Source organism: Amaranthus tricolor, chromosome 15 (assembly GCF_026212465.1).
Source record: "Amaranthus tricolor cultivar Red isolate AtriRed21 chromosome 15, ASM2621246v1, whole genome shotgun sequence".
NCBI lineage: Eukaryota > Viridiplantae > Streptophyta > Magnoliopsida > Caryophyllales > Amaranthaceae > Amaranthus > Amaranthus tricolor.
The window spans coordinates 17532-34758 of record NC_080061.1 but is presented as its reverse complement, the minus strand read 5'-3'; the positions used below and the strand labels follow the sequence as shown (position 1 = coordinate 34758).

The 17227-nt window shown below is 35.3% G+C and overlaps 2 protein-coding genes across 4 annotated transcripts; both read right to left on the bottom strand.

Annotated features, from left to right (window-relative positions):
- Positions 1-1841: 1841 nt before the first annotated feature.
- Positions 1842-3314, bottom strand: LOC130800917 (serine/threonine-protein phosphatase 7 long form homolog). The gene is made up of 3 exons (XM_057664653.1): positions 2503-3314; positions 2337-2424; positions 1842-2259 (listed from the first exon to the last, which is right to left on the bottom strand). Exons 1-3 carry the CDS (start codon positions 2745-2747, stop codon positions 2074-2076), a joined length of 519 nt encoding a protein of 172 aa, XP_057520636.1. The 5' UTR covers positions 2748-3314; the 3' UTR covers positions 1842-2073.
- Positions 3315-3479: 165 nt separating this feature from the next.
- Positions 3480-16355, bottom strand: LOC130800916 (puromycin-sensitive aminopeptidase-like). Of its 3 annotated transcripts, XM_057664652.1 has the most exons (30): positions 16123-16354; positions 14636-14776; positions 14439-14514; positions 14240-14313; positions 13924-14037; positions 13772-13846; positions 13569-13676; positions 13261-13473; positions 13120-13181; positions 12954-12981; positions 12785-12871; positions 12667-12692; positions 12495-12558; positions 12307-12387; positions 12134-12181; positions 12007-12025; positions 11849-11853; positions 11720-11731; positions 11538-11594; positions 11337-11446; positions 11172-11252; positions 10893-11076; positions 9166-9314; positions 8926-9064; positions 8673-8819; positions 5806-5887; positions 5550-5725; positions 5167-5394; positions 4836-4907; positions 3480-3782 (listed from the first exon to the last, which is right to left on the bottom strand). In XM_057664652.1, the coding sequence occupies exons 2-30, from the start codon at positions 14696-14698 to the stop codon at positions 3702-3704; spliced, it is 2661 nt and encodes an 886-aa protein (XP_057520635.1). In that variant the 5' UTR covers positions 14699-14776; positions 16123-16354; the 3' UTR covers positions 3480-3701. The 3 variants fall into 3 exon arrangements, with proteins under 3 accessions (XP_057520635.1, XP_057520633.1, XP_057520634.1); XM_057664650.1 differs by having other exon boundaries at positions 11849-12025; positions 16123-16355; XM_057664651.1 differs by having other exon boundaries at positions 11720-11853; positions 16123-16355.
- Between the last annotated feature and the right edge of the window lie 872 nt (positions 16356-17227).

The following is a 17227-nucleotide window of genomic DNA, read 5'->3' as shown; positions in this document are numbered from 1 at the left end:
CGAAGATGGACCTCGACTAGATAAACGATTGGATCCTCTTGATGAACCTCTATTGGATTCTCGTGAAGAACTACCTCTGTGACCAGAACCTCTAGTATAAGGAGTGTGCAACGTGTCATCATCAATGGTAGTGAGACGGGTGGGAATTAAGTAATCATACCCCATCTGACTTAAGACCTCCGTCAACGACGTGTTGATGGAGCCCAAGGTCTACGTACATAGGCAATACCCCATATCAACAGGCAATGCAGAGGCCCCATGTGTTGTGTCACTACACTGTACAAGAACCGATCTTATGCGCTCAATTTGCATTTAAATAATGAGTTTTATAAGAATTACATGTACTAATTAATATTTTTGAACGTTCAAAGAAAACGTACCAATATTGTAGCAGTGGGATGATAGTGCGATGCTGGCTGTGCAAATGTTGGGTTTGTGATGCGCAATATTGTGATCTGCCTATACCACGCCATGTACATACCCAAGCTTATGGCTGAACAGAGTTTGGTCTAAACTGTAAACCAAATCGGACCAAACCGTAATTTAAATATTTGGTCTGGTCTACGGTCTAAATGGTCTGGTCCCGTTTTTTTTTTTTAAACGGTTTACGGTCCGGTCCCGGTTTTAAGATTTTCAGACCAGACCGGACCGGAAAACCGTAATAAAATCAAATGTTAGGGGCTTAGGGCTACTACTCGTCTACTCCTGCCTGGCTGCCTCCTTTTCCCAACTCGTGACATTCTCCTCTCTTCCTCGCCTCCTCTCTGATTCCTCGCCTCCTTTCTGATTCTTCGCCTCCTCTCTAATTCCTCGCCTCCTTCGAGGCTTCAACTCTTCGAGCTTCAAGCCTTCAACCCATCGACAGTCGACAGACGCCAAACGCCAAACAACAGACGGCCTCCTTCAACTCATCACCAGACGACTGTGCTTCTGTGCTTCTTCGAGGCTTCGACGCTCCTCCTCCAATCTTCATTCTCCAATCTCACCAGTCACCACGGAATCAAGTGTAGAATCTCGTAATGTATGTATATTGGTTGATTTTTTGATTTTTTAGGGTTTTTTATCAGTTTTTGTTTAAATTCGAAGATGAATGGATTGCTTCTGGTGGTTATGGACGAATGGATTGCTTCTGGTTGTTATGTTAATCCTAAGAAAATGTTAATATGTTGAATGTCCTCCTTCAGTTTTTGTTAATCCTAAGACTATTAGATCGATAAATCTTGAAGCTATTCTTAAAATGGTGAAAAATGAGGCTGATAAAAGTACCCCAAATATTATATGGAATTTGAATTTCATGAAGTGCTGTTGAATCTCCATTTTCTGGGTTGATTGAAAAATTAATTAGGTTTTCTTTGTTTGGAGATTCTTGAGATTGAACTTTTAGTCTGTTTTGTTACTCCTAATTGTGGGTGGGGATTTAATGGTGCTGGATGGTGGTATAGTGCTGGATGGGGATTCTTGATGATGTTGCTCAGAATATGGTGGATGCTACCAGATTGTAAGCCCCTTGTCAATAAAACTTTAGGCAGATTTCAACATTGGTCTACCTAGTAGTTATCTATTGCTGGCAGGATTTAGCTTGTTAGGAGTGTCATTATGGGAATGCATACTTACTGGTCTCAGGTTTTTCTTCTGCTCAAGAAGATTACAAAGATACTTGAGTCTGCTTGCAGTGCTTTTATTTGGTGTTGTTGATATTGGTTGATATTTGTTTACACATTATCGTTTATCTTAGATTCTCACTCAATTGAAAAAATACAAAAAAAAAAAAAAAAAACCCGTAGACCAGACCAGACCAGACCGTTCTAGAACGGTCTGGTCTGGTCTGGTCTGGTCTCTTGATTGGTTTGGTCTGGTCTGAGAAATTTCCAGACTGGAATTTCTGGTCTAGTCTGATTCTTCTGTCAAACCAGACCAGACCGGACCGTGTGCAGCCCTACCCAAGCTCTGACCGGTGTAGTTCTCTCCTCGCACCAGCATGCTTTCTCGATCATTCCATGCATCTACGTGCGATCGATGTCGAACCAGAAAGTTCTTGTCGGCAGTCCTCCGATCAATGGCATGTAGTGTAGCCTAGGTGTCACAAGCATCCGGAATAGGCCGCTCCAAACCAAACTGGCTCATGACACGATCTGGCAGATGAAACTCCACGATGTCAAAGCAAATGAGGGGACATCGAGATCTCCATATTACCTGGCTATCTCTACATATGTCAGGCAAAGCCTCCATCTTAGCCATCGTGTATGGCTGCCATGTCATCTGTCAAGGAAATCAATAAGCTTAGTAATTTTACACAATTGATTCAAAAGTAACATAATTATTAAATACTACATCACCTGATCGTCCCTTTGTCGATCGAGGGAGTCCCGGTAGTAGACTAGAGTATGTGGAGAGTATGACAAAGAAAGATGTACTCGAAGCCAACTGTGAAAAAATGGATTCTATGAGAACGATGTTTGAAATTATCCAATTTGAATTAAACAAAGACATGAATATTATTACCTCCCTTCTAAAGAATCCGTACCACACTGATGCTGTGAACCTAAGACCGACTCTAAATCGTCTGCCTCATCAAATTGGGGTCGAACCATCTGAATTACTGGTCTCCCTATATGTATATGCTCCCACGACCATATCTGTAAAAGTAAAAGGCACCCCGCTATATCCTTGGCACCCTTGCGGGATGCCCTACAAAGATCACGATACAAGTACGCGAGGGTCGCGCTCCCCCAACCGATGGAATGCATATGACTCTTCCCAACCTTTTCCAACCCTGTTCATTGCATGCAAAATTCCCTTGCGACGATCAGAAATGACACACAAGCCATCTCTTTTACTTATGTATTGCCTTATACAATCCAAGAACCAACTCCACATGTTGTTGCTTTCTCCCTCAACAATGGCAAAGGCGAGTGGGAACAACTGAGAGTTTGCATCTATCACCATAGCTACCATAAGTATGCCTTTGTACTTTCTATACAAATGTGTACCATCTACGGAGATAAGTGGTCGACAATGGGAAAAACCCTTAATTGATGGTCCTAAAATCCAAAAAACTCTGAAAAATGATTCGGGTAGGATCCATTGTTGCTTGGACTTCCCAATGAACGACTGTACCTCTATTAGATTGCACTAACGCTTATAAGTACCGTGAAAGCTCCTCAAAAGACTTCTCCCAATTCCCAAAAACCTTTATTATTGCCTTATTTTTGGCCTACTAAGCTCTCTTGTATGTTATAAACTTATAATGAATAAGTATTTTATATTAACAAAATTAACAATTCCTTCAATAAGTATTTTATATTGACAGCAATATGGTAATTATTTTGCTAACCAACGTAAGGTTGAAAATATTTTTATAATTAGCATTAATTTAGGAAAAGATTCCTCTAAATCTCCCCCTACAAAATTCCTTCAATCTAAACATAGGGTAAGAGACAAAGACGTATAATGCTACCGCTAAATGACCGATTATTATATGAGGTTAATACTATTATTATTGATCAACAAGCTCAATCTTCGTTTTACCAAAAAGATTGGTACCGAGGTGTACACTAGTAGCATTTTTAAATACGCAACTTAATCAACCCACTGTATTTGAACTTTCCAAAAAAAAAAAAAAGAAAAAAAAAAAACTATTGCAACCAATCAGTACAGCTTTTGAGATAAATAAACATCGACACTCCGTTAAGAATAAAGCCTTAAGCTGCCAAACTCTTTGAAGCAATCTCAAAAACATTCTCGGATAGTCCATTAGCTGACATTATCATCTCTAACTGTGCCTGAATTAATGCACGAAACAAACAGGGTCAGCTTTGCGCCAATTTTACTAAAGTTGCATGGGTCAGGTGTTCAACTCTCATTAAATGCATTTTAGATTTAAAAGAATGATGCTTTTCTTTTTACAGCGTGTCTCATAATGTAGCTAAAAATCCATGACATATAGCTTAAAACTGAACACATTCTTAAACACAATCATATATAACTTAAAATCAATCACATGGAGCTTACAATTTGACCACATAGTGCTTACTATTGACCTCTTCCATGCTAATTAAATGAGAATAATTATCTTCAAGTGGAAAAATTATATAGTAATAATGATCACTTACACTTAAATAATGATCACATATTCCTTAAAAATGCACAGATGATAAAATAAAACATATAATGTACACTTACATCTACAAAACCAATCGCAAATGGCTTAAAACCAATCACATATATTAAAACCAATCATATACAGCTTGAACTCGTCCTATTAATGGGACGGTCCTAAACAAGAATTTGTGTTCTTTCTAAATTTTAACGCCAATGCTTTCATGAAACTCCTTTATACCTAACTAGTTTTATTTTACCTAATAGATTATTGATGTTTTCAAGGTCAATTCATGACCATTTTATAAATAACCTCAAATCATTACCAATTTGTTCTTTTCAATCTAGGGATGGAAATTTAATTTTTAACCATTTAATTAAATACTTTCATGAAACTAATAATAAAAAACATTAAAATTTAGAGAACCCAATCACATATATAAGGTTTAAATACTTTCATGAAATTAAATACTTTCAGTCATTGTCAACAAGTGATAATGAAAAATATTGGATGAAAAATATTTTTGAAGATCCTTGAATTATTCAAGATCATGTGAATGCTATTGAATGAGTAAAAAATAGAGGTACGCCAATATTTCTGAAATTCAGTTTTATTAATCAATGGATCTACTTAATTTTAAAATATAATTTACAATAATTTTTCTATTGAATATTAATTTATAAGAGATTTTCGTAATTATAAAGTTACTGAAGGGTTTCAAAAAATCGATCTTTACCTTAGCAAGAGTTTGACGGGTCTCATCATAACGTCTCCATCGGGAAAAAGCCGACACCATCCTTGAAGCCACCTGCAAAGATTGCTAGGCTCATGAACGAGGAGAAAGAAGTCCATTCATCTCAATTTATTTGACATAGGACAACCAACCCAATTTTATGGGAGTGTAAAAGATAAGTAGATATGGGGATCCAACTTTAGAAATCAACCTCATAACATGGATCATTTGTCTTTTAGACAAATAGGATCTATTGTGAGAGAAGGCAATCCTAAGTTGCTTATTTCCTCAAAAAAAAATGGGGAAAACAAGTTGCTAAAGAAAAAAAAAACACCTGAGGGTTTATTTTGTCTAGCTGAACAACCATCTCTCCCAAAAATTTGTAACCTGATCCATCTTTTGCATGGAAATTCACAGGGGATCCACAAAATCCACCAATCAAAGCATAGACCTTATTTGGATTGCGAAGGTCAAATGCTGGGTGGTCGAGTAGCTTTTTAACATTCTCAACGTTGCCAGGAACATCTGACATGGCTTGAAGGGCAAACCATTTGTTGACAACCTTAAACAAGGAATAGGGTAGGAAAAAAGAGGTGTTAGTAATTATGTTTATAAAGAACAAAAATATTCCAATAATCTATCATTTAAGATACACAAAATACTTTGAAGCATATTCATCTTTTTGATGATAAAGCTAAATATGGATGACAAGCTTACCAAAAAGTCGTACTGCCATTTGTCATAGAAGTCGGCCAGAACCTTGTCAGTGATTGTGCCAGTGTTCTGAGTAATCGCTGCTAGAGCTGCAAACTGATCTGTCATGTTTGTGGCCATTTTATATTCACGCAGAGCAAGCTCAGTGCATTCTGGCTCATCAAGCAAGGCAAGATATGCTGTAGTACATTCAAACACCATAATAGATAAATATATTGTCATATCCCAAAGCAGATTACAAACAGAAAGTGCAACACACCAAGTGATACATTCTTTAGTGCCCTCCTGGCCATATTAGGATGGTTAAACTCATATTGCTCAGAGGTCTTGTTTTCTTGTACCTATAAAACAATCGAATTCAGTCTCAAGAATAAATAAACTCAATGCAGAAGTCACCCTAACAAACGTCAAGAAATTTCCCTTTCTTCTTGTTACTCTTATAAAATGGACGGAAATCAAAACAAGGGCAATGATTAACTTAAAGAAATTGAACGAATTAAATTTTTTATACCAAACAATAACTTGGAATGTCTTACCTCATTTCATTATCCAAATCCAAAAAGATCTATACCAAATTGGGCTTAATAGTGTCTCTCAAATAGAAAAACTAAAAATGAGTCGAACACCCTCGTATTCATGAGAAACAAGTTTCAAGAAGCATAAAATGGATAGTATAAATAAATGCTGGATAGTTTAAAATGGAGAAGCTACAAATTTGAATTTCTCATCTTAACTTTTCAAAAAAAAAAAAAATCCTCTGGCGATATAACTCTATTTTCCTATAATTACGCAAAAGATATCTTAGTCAAACTACAATCCCAATAATTAAGCTAAATATATTATTGTAATCCTTAATTTTAGAAAACAATAATGTATAGTTAGTTATTTGTCACAACAGCTATGCGAGAGACCCAATTTATTACAACTTACAAGAGAAGAAATAAGAATAAAGAAACATAAGGGACACCTGTCTGTTTTGAGTAGTTAGTTTATGTTCTGTTTTGGTAGTTATGTTTGTTATTTTGTGTGCCAGCTTTCTTATAATAAGGTGGGCAAGCTGTCTTGTAAGGGCATGGAATAAGAAGGAATAACAAAGGGAGTTAGTAGCAGACTCGATTTGCTCATTTCTGACAGTAGGATTTTGATCTTCTTTTACATTCTGATCTGTATATTTGTATTCTCATCTTGGTGAGAATCTTGGTCTAAATTCCAGTCTATTACATCCTGGTATCAGTTTAAACGTTTCTATGGGTAATACCACAGATCAGAAAAGGTTGGAACAAAATGAACAGGATCTTGAGAAGATGAGGGACTCCTTATCTGAACAAATGGCGGCATTGGAGGGCAGAATATCAAAGAAACAAGAGGCGACTAATAGAATTTTTTCCCAACTTCTTGAAGGGCAAATGAGATTGTTGGAGAAGAAAGGAACAAGAGCATATGGCCATGGCAGATTGTCGAAGAAACAGAAGGGTACCAATAGAATCCTTGCTCAACTTCTTGAGGTGCAAATGAGATTGTTGGAGATGGAAGGATCAAGATCGTATGGCCATGGCGGGCATCAAGAATTCAGCCATGACCAAAGAGAGCCAAGGGACAGGAGAGAAGAGGATGAACCCTTCAATTTTAGCAATCAAGAAAGGGGATACAGTAGAGGGAATTGGAAGTTTAGAAAATTGGACTTGCTGGTGTTCAATGGAGATGACCCGGACTTGTTATTATAGAGTGATGCAAGAGTTCTGGAAAGTTGAGGAAGGAGGGTGAAAAAGTAAGTGTGGATAGCCTCCTCTACTGCGGGGGTCCGGTGGTGCTCCAGGTGAGGCAAGGAAACTTGGTGGTGGAGGAACCCGCAGTGACAATGGACAGCCCGAGAAGTGAGCAATTTGGGTACATCCGGCCGAATTTTGTTTCAGCACATTCCCACCCCTAGCAACCCAAGTGACTCCGTTTCAAAATCCAGAAGCAGTATATACAAGTAAAAGTTGTGACAAAAGATCACTTGGCAATTTGGGTTCAATGGGAGGGAACAGCAGCAACCGAAACAACATGAGAGAACTATGCAAAGATGTTGAAGGCATACTCCGAAGCTCACCTTGAGGACAAGGTGAAATCTTTTGCGGCGGGAATTGTCACACCAACTATGCGAGAGACCCAATTTATTACTTACAAGAGAAGAAATAAGAATAAAGAAACATAAGGGACACTTGTCTGTTTGAGTAGTTAGTTTATGTTCTGTTTTGGTAGTTACGTTTGTTATTTTGTGTGCCAGCTAACTTGTAATAAGGTCAAAGGCTATAATAGAGGCCAACTTGTATCATTGTAAGGGCAAGGAATAAGAAGGAATAACAAAAGGAATTAGGAGCAGACTCAAATTGCTCATTTCTGATAGTAGCATTTTGATCTTCTTTTGCTTTCTGATCAGTCTATTTGTCTATTTGCATTCAATCTTGGCGAAAATCTTGGTCTAAATTCCAGTCTATTACACTATTTCCCTTTTATTGTAGAAATATCCATGCAATACAATGTACGTAAATAAAAAAAATAAGAATCTTGATGGTTAATTAAATTTTTTTTCTTTAGTATGTTCAATACATAATCTAAATATAAGCAATTTTAAAAAACATTAATTCCATAATTATATCATATCGATCATCCGCATTTAGTGATTTTCTATCCCTATGGCTAACAATACGATATAGATTATGGACTGAATTTTTATCAATGAATTATTAGGTTCCTTTAAAACAAATATATATTTTATAATGGACTGAATTTAGGTTCTTGTTTTACAATTTCACTTGGAAACAGAGGAAGTATTTTTTTTCATATGGTAATACTTGAAAAATTGAAAATAAAAGTCAAAATAAAAAAGAAAAGGGCCAAAAACTCATTTCAAAGTTTAAACTCATTTAGAAATATAAAACAAGAATCTATTTCTAGAAAGTGTTTCTGCATAATCACTTTTAAAACAAGGAAATGATATATACAACCCTAAATACATTTTCAAAAAACTACGCCAAACATACCCTATGTATAAGATGAATCCAGTATTTAACTATGTAAAAGATAAAGGCCCTATCAGACTATATAAAGCCCTAAAGTCTAAACAATGTTTTAAGGCCATACCATGCAAAGGAAGTCAGCTTTCAGCTGCACAGCAAGCTCCTTTCTGATAAAAGTTCTGACTGCATGAACAGCATCAGGATCTGCAACTTCCATAATATCCATGATCTCCCCCTCACCAGGGAGAGTTATAGCCTTTGCAATGAATTCCTGTCATTACAGCAGGGAGGAAAGAACCAGCATCAGCAAATGCTAATGCTTATGCAGAATAAAAACATCATATTTAACACAATAGCAGGAATTCATCGGCCTTTACCTTATCCAAATTACTGTTGCACATAATGCTTTTGAACCCATCAACAAATTTTGCGTTCAAAACTAGAGGCCTGTTTTGCTGGTAGTCTGCAACTAAGCTGAGCATTAACTTCCTGGCCAAAATTTGTCCTGCCTCCCAACTGCAGCATACAACACCAGTGGTAAAGCAACTTTCATATTTTTTGTCCAATTATAGATTTATGATTATGACAGCATGAGCTCATAAATTAAATAAACATACCGGTTGAATTCATCCGAGTCATTGGCAAGAAGAAAGAAGAGATCACTATCAGAATAATCAGCTTCGAGACGAATAGGAGCACTAAAGCCCCTTAACAAAGATGGAACAGGCTTCTCAAGTACATCAGAAAAAACAAATTCTTCTTCCTTCTGCAAAGCATTCGTAACCAAACTTCTCAATTAAAGGATGTTTAACAAATATAAATTCAGTGTTACTACCTGAGTTTTTTTGGATGGAGTTAAAATTCAGTTTCGAATTATGATGGACTATAATAACAAGACTTATTAAATCATGTGCAATTCTAATTAATGTTAAATTTTAATGATGTTTGTTGTCACGGATTATCGAAAAAAAAAAAAACCTCTTTGTTATTACAAGGATAAGATGGTGTACTTGTGTATATCCAAACCTCTCAAACATTGTCCACGCAGGAGCCACTTAATGGCATCGTATAGTAATGTATTTACGTACCTTAGTTTTAAAAGTTGCAACATTTTCATTTTTAAAGACCATATCTCTCCATGCATATATTGATTCTTAAAATTTTGGTTATTTTACTATATATACTCAACTAAAAATACTAACGGTCAAAGTTGACACTATTAGGAGTTCAAAAAAAACCAACCTATGACCCAAAACCATAACGGCGGGTCAATATCGGGAAGTGTTGAACTTTCAAGTCGGGTCATTTGCCATATATTTTTGAATGGCAGGTACACGTTTAAAAGATGCCGTACATGTTTTGATTTTTTATAAATCGCACTGGTATGTAGTCTATACTGTAGTCCGCTGTCCACTAGCAAATGTTCCTAAGTTCCATTCCCATGCAGAACATTTTCTTCAATAGGTTTATAGAGATCTAAGGTTTAAAAAACATGATTCATGATCTTTTTATCATACACTTATCACTCACATTCTGGTGTAATTCTACTTTTGTAACTTGGTTTGTTTGTTTCATAGACCATGCAGCAATATCTGTAAATCTATCTTAATTTGCTTATTGTAGATAAAATAATTTAGATCTAGCATAGACTATATATGCAGTTACATATGGTAGACTAAATTGTTAATTGAGCTTTGCTAATTATGCATGACCAGAATATTATTGAACTATGAAATATCCCTAATGCACGCAATAACTCCTTTGCCTTCGGCTTTGATGTACGAAAATCAAGTACCCGATGTCCGACCCAAATTATCCAGCAATTACCAGACTAACTGGGTACCCGGGTTTTTGGGTAGTTACGAGCAATTATCCAGCAATTTTATAGCTGCAATTTTATACCTGTGTTGAAGTGTTGATCATAAAACACAGGTATAAAATTGCAGCTATCAGTGAAAACCTACCTGAATAATTGACTCATATCACCGACGGATCTCAAAATACCAAGCAATGTTAAAAAAAAAGGAAATTGTTGTGGACAAAAAAAAATTATTCTTGATTTTTCTTAATTTTTACTATATACTCAACTTAAGAAACTATTTGTCAAAGTTTACAGTGTTGATCATGCAAAAGAAAACAAACCAAAGAAATGGAGGTATAAGATTGCAGCTGTCAGTCAAAACCTACCTGACCAACCAACTCATATCACAAACAGAACTCATGATTCCAAGCAGTGTTAACATAATAATTTTTTGTGGGATACATGGCTAGGTTCAGAATTATAAAACAAAATTCTTTATCCTATGATAATTATAAACAAAGGACAATTAAGCAACAATCAGACCTTTGTTACTCGAAGAACAGCTGTATGGACGGGCTGACCATTAATAACAAGAGACTCCGGTTTTCCATCATGATAAACAGAAAACAGGGGCATGTCCTTGCCATGAGAATCAAGCAAACTTGTTGCAACTGGAATAAACATGGGCTCTTTAACTGGCTGACCAGGAGTTGGTGGCACCTCTTGGCTACAACATTATCGCACCAAGATCATTTATTTAACAGTAAAATCAATGCATCAAAACTCGGAAGTGAAGAGGAAAATTTTTATTGGCATATGTACCTGAATTTCAACGTAAATGTGTGCTTCTCGACATCATAAGATGAAGAGACTTTCACAATAGGTGTCCCAGCTTGCGAGTACCTTTTGCAATTGTCGACTTGGGGTCAAACATCCTCCAATAATCAATGGAAAATTTGCAGAAGTTCAGGAATTAACATTACTAACCAAAGCAAGAAATTCGCAAAATCTGCATTATTAGCATCCCTCATAGATGCAAAGAAATCTTCACATGTCACAGCTTGTCCATCATGCCTCTTAAAGTACAGATCCATACCCTAATTTGTAAATTTTAAGTTAAAAGCGCAAAAGACGGAGCCATGAAAGTCCAACTTTTATTAATTGTCTACCTAAATGAGTCATTATTACCTTTCGGAAACCTTCACTACCCAACAAGGTTTTATACATCCTGACTACTTCTGCACCCTGTTAAGCATGGTAAATGCAAATTTCATTTCACAAAACTTACATTTATGATGGTAATAACGAATTTCTTTGAGTTTTAAGGATCTTTAATTGAAAAGATCATTTAAAATTACAGAAATGTTCACCTTTTCATACACCTGCATTGAAAAAGCCAAGATTAAATGAGTGGTCATGAATAAAAAGATGGAATGGGGAGTAAAAAAAAGCAAAAGAGTTATGACAGCTGAACATAGTATCAAGATGCCAAAACATACCGTAACTAGAATTTCCATCAAATCCAAAATAATAGAGCATACCCAAATCAGAGACACAGTCAAATAAAGCCAAGTTAAGGAAATCATTAACAAAATGAGGAACTTGTAAAAAAGAAAAGCACAACAGACCATGCATATGGTATAAAATGAAAGTTTACCCGTATAAAAGTTGTCCATCTGCAAAGGAAAAAAAGCAATATCATAGGCTTAGCTTTTGGTGTTGGAGCAGAATTCTGGACACTCCATGGAAGAAATCTAGAAAGAGCAAGTTTCACTAATGCTTACCTTAATGTAGGAATGTGGTCGCACAGGATGAGCCATAGGACCTGCATCCTGAGACATGAAAGAAAAGACACTTTCAGGTTGTGCAAAATACATATACCATCAATTCGTCAACTATCGAAACAAAGTTTTAGAAAACTAAGCATTAAGTCTTAATTTTCAACAAAGCAAGTAACCTGAGGATATTGATAATTTCGGAGCTTTGAAACATCAGCAATGCGCTTCACGGTGCGACTTCCCATGTCTGACGAAAATTCCTAAATGATGAAAATCATTATATGGAAAACTTCAACTTTAGCAGTTCTGATCTCCGAGTTACGAAACATATATTATTTATTATTTATTATTTATAATAAAACAATACCTGATCACGAAAGACAGTTAACCCTTCCTTCAAGCTAAGCTGGAACCAATCCCGACATGTCACTCTGTAGCAGGATATATCTCAAAAACCATAATACTAACAAAAGCGCAGACAACACATAAAAATCTCTAAAAACATTTTAAAAAAAGACAATTGCTCAAAAGTAGCATACCTATTACCAGTCCAGTTGTGGAAGTACTATGATAATGGTTAACAAAAAAGGACATAAATTAGTAAGCTAGAATTGAAATAAAAGCCACAATCACTAAAGCTGTATGATGACAATATACCTCATGACCAATTACACCTAAAATTGCAGCATAATCTGCATCGGTAGCAGTTTCCGGAGACGCCAAAACAAGCTTTGAATTGAAAATCTGGCAAGAAGAGCATATTGAGTTTCATGGGAAAGGTCAATGACAAGCACAAAACACAAGCTGAAACTTCTTATAGACATACATTTAAACTCTTGTTCTCCATTGCTCCCCTGCAAGCACAAAACATAAATTTTGAATCATTATTTCTAATTTGCAAACAAAAAGAACAGTAGTTCACGAGTGTGAAAATCAACTACAAGAGCTTTTTCTAAAAGTCCACTGATTTTTTTTTCAAGAATGAATCTTACATATTAAAGTCTGGAACAGCGACAATATTAAAAAGATCTAAATCATATTCCAAACCAAAAACCTGTGGAGAAACAGCAAAGTTCTCAGAAGAAAAACAACTGGAAGTTACAAAAGAGGAATGAGAAAAATTGAGAACTGACATCTTCATCCCACTTCATGGCTGCCTTAAGAGAATACATAGCATGTGCAGTCTTTGGCAAATCCTCAGAGGGAGTCCAAATCCTGAGAGTGACCTTGCGGCCAGAACGAGTAAGAAATGTGTCATCTCTGCTCTCCAGTTGCCCAGCAACCAAGGCAAACAGATATGATGGCTTCTTGAATGGATCCTCCCAAACAACAAAATGCTTGCCACCCTATCATTAATAATGATCAGCTTGTGTGTAATATGTCGTACAACATTACTGAAACCCAGTCACATACCACATAACTGCCCAAATAATTTACTCACCTCAATGTCACCTTGATCTATGAGATTTCCATTGGACAACAAGACGGGATATTTGGTTTTATCAGCTTCAATGCAAATTGTGTATTTTGACATAATATCAGGACGATCCTAGCAATATTACGAAGAAAAGAACCCAAAATAAATAATGACCAAGTAAATCATCAAAGTGCAAACCACTATATCCAGCAAACTAGAAAATCTACCTGAAAGAAAGTTATTTTTCGAAAGCCCTCTGCTTCACATTGTGTGCAGAAATTTCCAGAAGACTTGTATAGACCCTGTTTCAAAAAAGGCTAATAAGTGAGACCATGACATACAAAAAAAAGTGTTATTCACAAGATTAAACATTTCTCACCTCCAATGAAGTGTTGTTTTGAGGGTATATCTCGGTAACAATTTCCAATGTGAATTTACCATTTGGTGGGGACGAAAGCGTCAAATGGCGTGAGTCCACATGAAATTCTCCCTCCTAAACAAAGCAAAAAGATCAAACATGTATGTACAATCAAAATCACATATAACAAACATTTTGACACCAAGACAACTAAAACTTCACAACTCTACAAACATAGAGTGCATTACAAAAAGTAGAAAATTTAGATGTGACAGTTGAAACAATAACCGAGTAAGATAATCCAGTCAAAACTTCAAAATCATGGAAAATAACATACTTTTAGCTCCTTCCCATCAATCTTGATCGAAACAAGCTTTAGATGCCGACCATCCAAGACTAGAGGAGCAGAGACTGAAGTTGATATGGAGACAAAGAACATCAGTAGAAAATCTTAAAGCTAACAAGTACATGGAAAAAGGAAAACAATGAGGTATACGTGCAACAATGAAATATCAGCAAGAACAACTAGGTATCACCTTCATCAGCAGAGAAAACAGATATGTTTGAAAAGACATATGTCTTATCCTCATCCAATAAAAATTTCAACTCCACCTGCAACCAACCAACAGATACAAGTAAATCAGTCAATTAAAAAACAATGAAATATCTGCAAGAACAACTAGGTATTTATTTTTCTATTGACAGAAGTTAAATAGAAGTAAAAGGCGCATACTGTATCAAAGTAGTAATCAGGCTTCTTGAAATCTTTCAAAAAAATTTCTTTTGGGGCTTCCATATTCAATTCTTGGGCGTGCTTTGGCAATGGTTCATTCGCAACTGAACAGAAAAGCCTTTTATAGACTTCTCATCTCCTCTGAGGCAAGATAACACTCTTAGACATAGAATACACGTGTATAAATTATATATGGCATATCTTGTATGTGGGGAAGCATAATATTGAGAATGATTAAGATGGTCTTCCATGGAAAGAAACTGACAAGATTAAACAAAGCATAAGATAGAAATTTAGAAAATTTACATAGATGGCGGGATAAAGGAAGCGATCGTTCCTTGGCAAGAAAGTCTAAACACACAAGCAAGTGAAGGAACTACAGTAAAAACAGTTCCAAGAGAACCTTACAAGAATACCCAAAATTATTCAACCAAACAGACCTCCAAAGTGAGAAATGTATTATGTCTTGCTAGACTCTTAACTGGGCGCCGAATTCTACTAAATCGACACAAAACTTGGAAAAAAATCAAGTGTTGTCAACATTTTAAAAAGAAAAAAAATAACATTTAACCGCATTTTATTTATGGTAATTGACCATGCCAAGTTCTCATATTTTGAAAACGATACACAATGTCATCACAAAACAATTTTGAAACAAATCACTTTCATAATATTGATTACAATAAAAACACATATTCAATTAAAATATTGATTCCAATTAGCCAATTAAACAATTACCTGACACTATTGATTCCAACACAAACATTAGACAATTAATCTTTGAGCCGTGAGAAATGAACTAATCAACTAAACTACCATATTCAATTAAAATATTGATTCCAATACAAAACACAAATATTGATTCCAACACAACCACAAATTCAATCCAGATAATTAATAAAAGAACTAATTAACTAAACTACCATATTCAATTCAAAAACAATGGTGAGAATGGGAGGGGAGTGGCACAAACAATGGTGAGAATTCAATCCTGGGTAAGTCTGTGAGAGCACAAACTGCATATCAAAGTCATCACACGGGATAAAGGATAGTTTGACAATAAACACAATCGATCTTCAATAGATAAACGCATGAAAAAGAATTTTGGTTACTTGGTTCTCATGAGGCATGAGGCACCATGTTCATCTCAATATTTTCAGTAGAAGTCCCCTGTTAGCATTCTCCATCTCAAAGTGATGTCATATTCGATAAATTCAAACAAATTACCTAAATCAATTGTAGAATCAAATTGCTAATCAATTGAAACTCTAATTCCAACAAATTAAATATGAAACCCTAAATTTATAAATTTACCTCCAATTAAACCAAAAACCCTAAATTGATTAACTAATATGGTTTGGGGTATTGTATAATCATTAATCATGAATGAAAAAACAATGTTTAACAATTGACATTCAAAGAAATGAGAAATCTTTGATAATTGCACAAACTTATAACTTAAGAGAGAAAAAGAAAAAAGTACATACACTGTTTGGAGGTTTGGTGGCTGGCTGCGGTGGGTTCGGTGGGCCGGTCACTGGTAAGTGGCTGCCTGGGTGGAGTTGACGCCAGACGGTGAAGGTGGCAGTGGCTGCAGCAGGTTTGGTGGGCCAGAAAATGGTAAGGGTTTTGATTTTGAAGTATGAAAGTCAGACAAATGGAGAGAAGAACGAAGCATGAGGTTAGAAAAAGCGTGCGACATGAGGGTTGAAAGAAAAATAGTTTAGCAAAATGTGTTTCGCAAGGTTTGAAGCCAAACCCAACTTATGATCAAACGCTAAAATTCCTACCAACTAAGCTATCAAACATCAGCTAGTTTTGGCCGAGACCGTGACCATCTACCTTCCAACCTAATTTCATTAACATTTAAAAAAAAAGAGAAAATATAAAACTGCTATTTTTGAAAATGTTACTTATGAAATTGATTTTCATACCGCCAAACTTCAACTCGACATTTAGGAAACAAAATCAAAAGATTTGCACATTTAATTATTTATAAAATCTCTGAAAATCTTTAAGAGATCATCAAAAAAAAATCGACAGTTCATCTTCAAAACTCCAAACATCCCTCTAATGGAGATTTAATGAATGAATTCGACATGGTGAAAATTTGCACATTTAATTATTTACAAATCTTTGAAAATCTTTAAGAAATTATCAAGAAAACCGACATTTCATCTGCAAAACTCCCAAAATCTCTTTGATAGAAGATTTAATGAATGAATTCGACATGAAAATTACTTTACAGACATTACGAAAAGATGCAGACGAGAATTTAATGTCGGTTTATATATTACAATTTTAATTCTAACATATCCAATTTGAACTTAATGCGTTGCAACAATTCTATTCGATCTGAATACTTATCCTTAAATCGATAATTGAAGATTATAAGTTCAAAATTGAGTTAGATTATAAAACATCAATTGTCAATTTACGTATCACAATTTGAACTCAGTGTTATACAATATATTTATACAATTTGAATATTTTTAAAAAAAAAGATAAATTATAAGTTCAAAATTGAGTTAAATTATAAAAAATTATTGTCAAGTTATATGTCATAATTTAACTACCAACATATTCGATTTT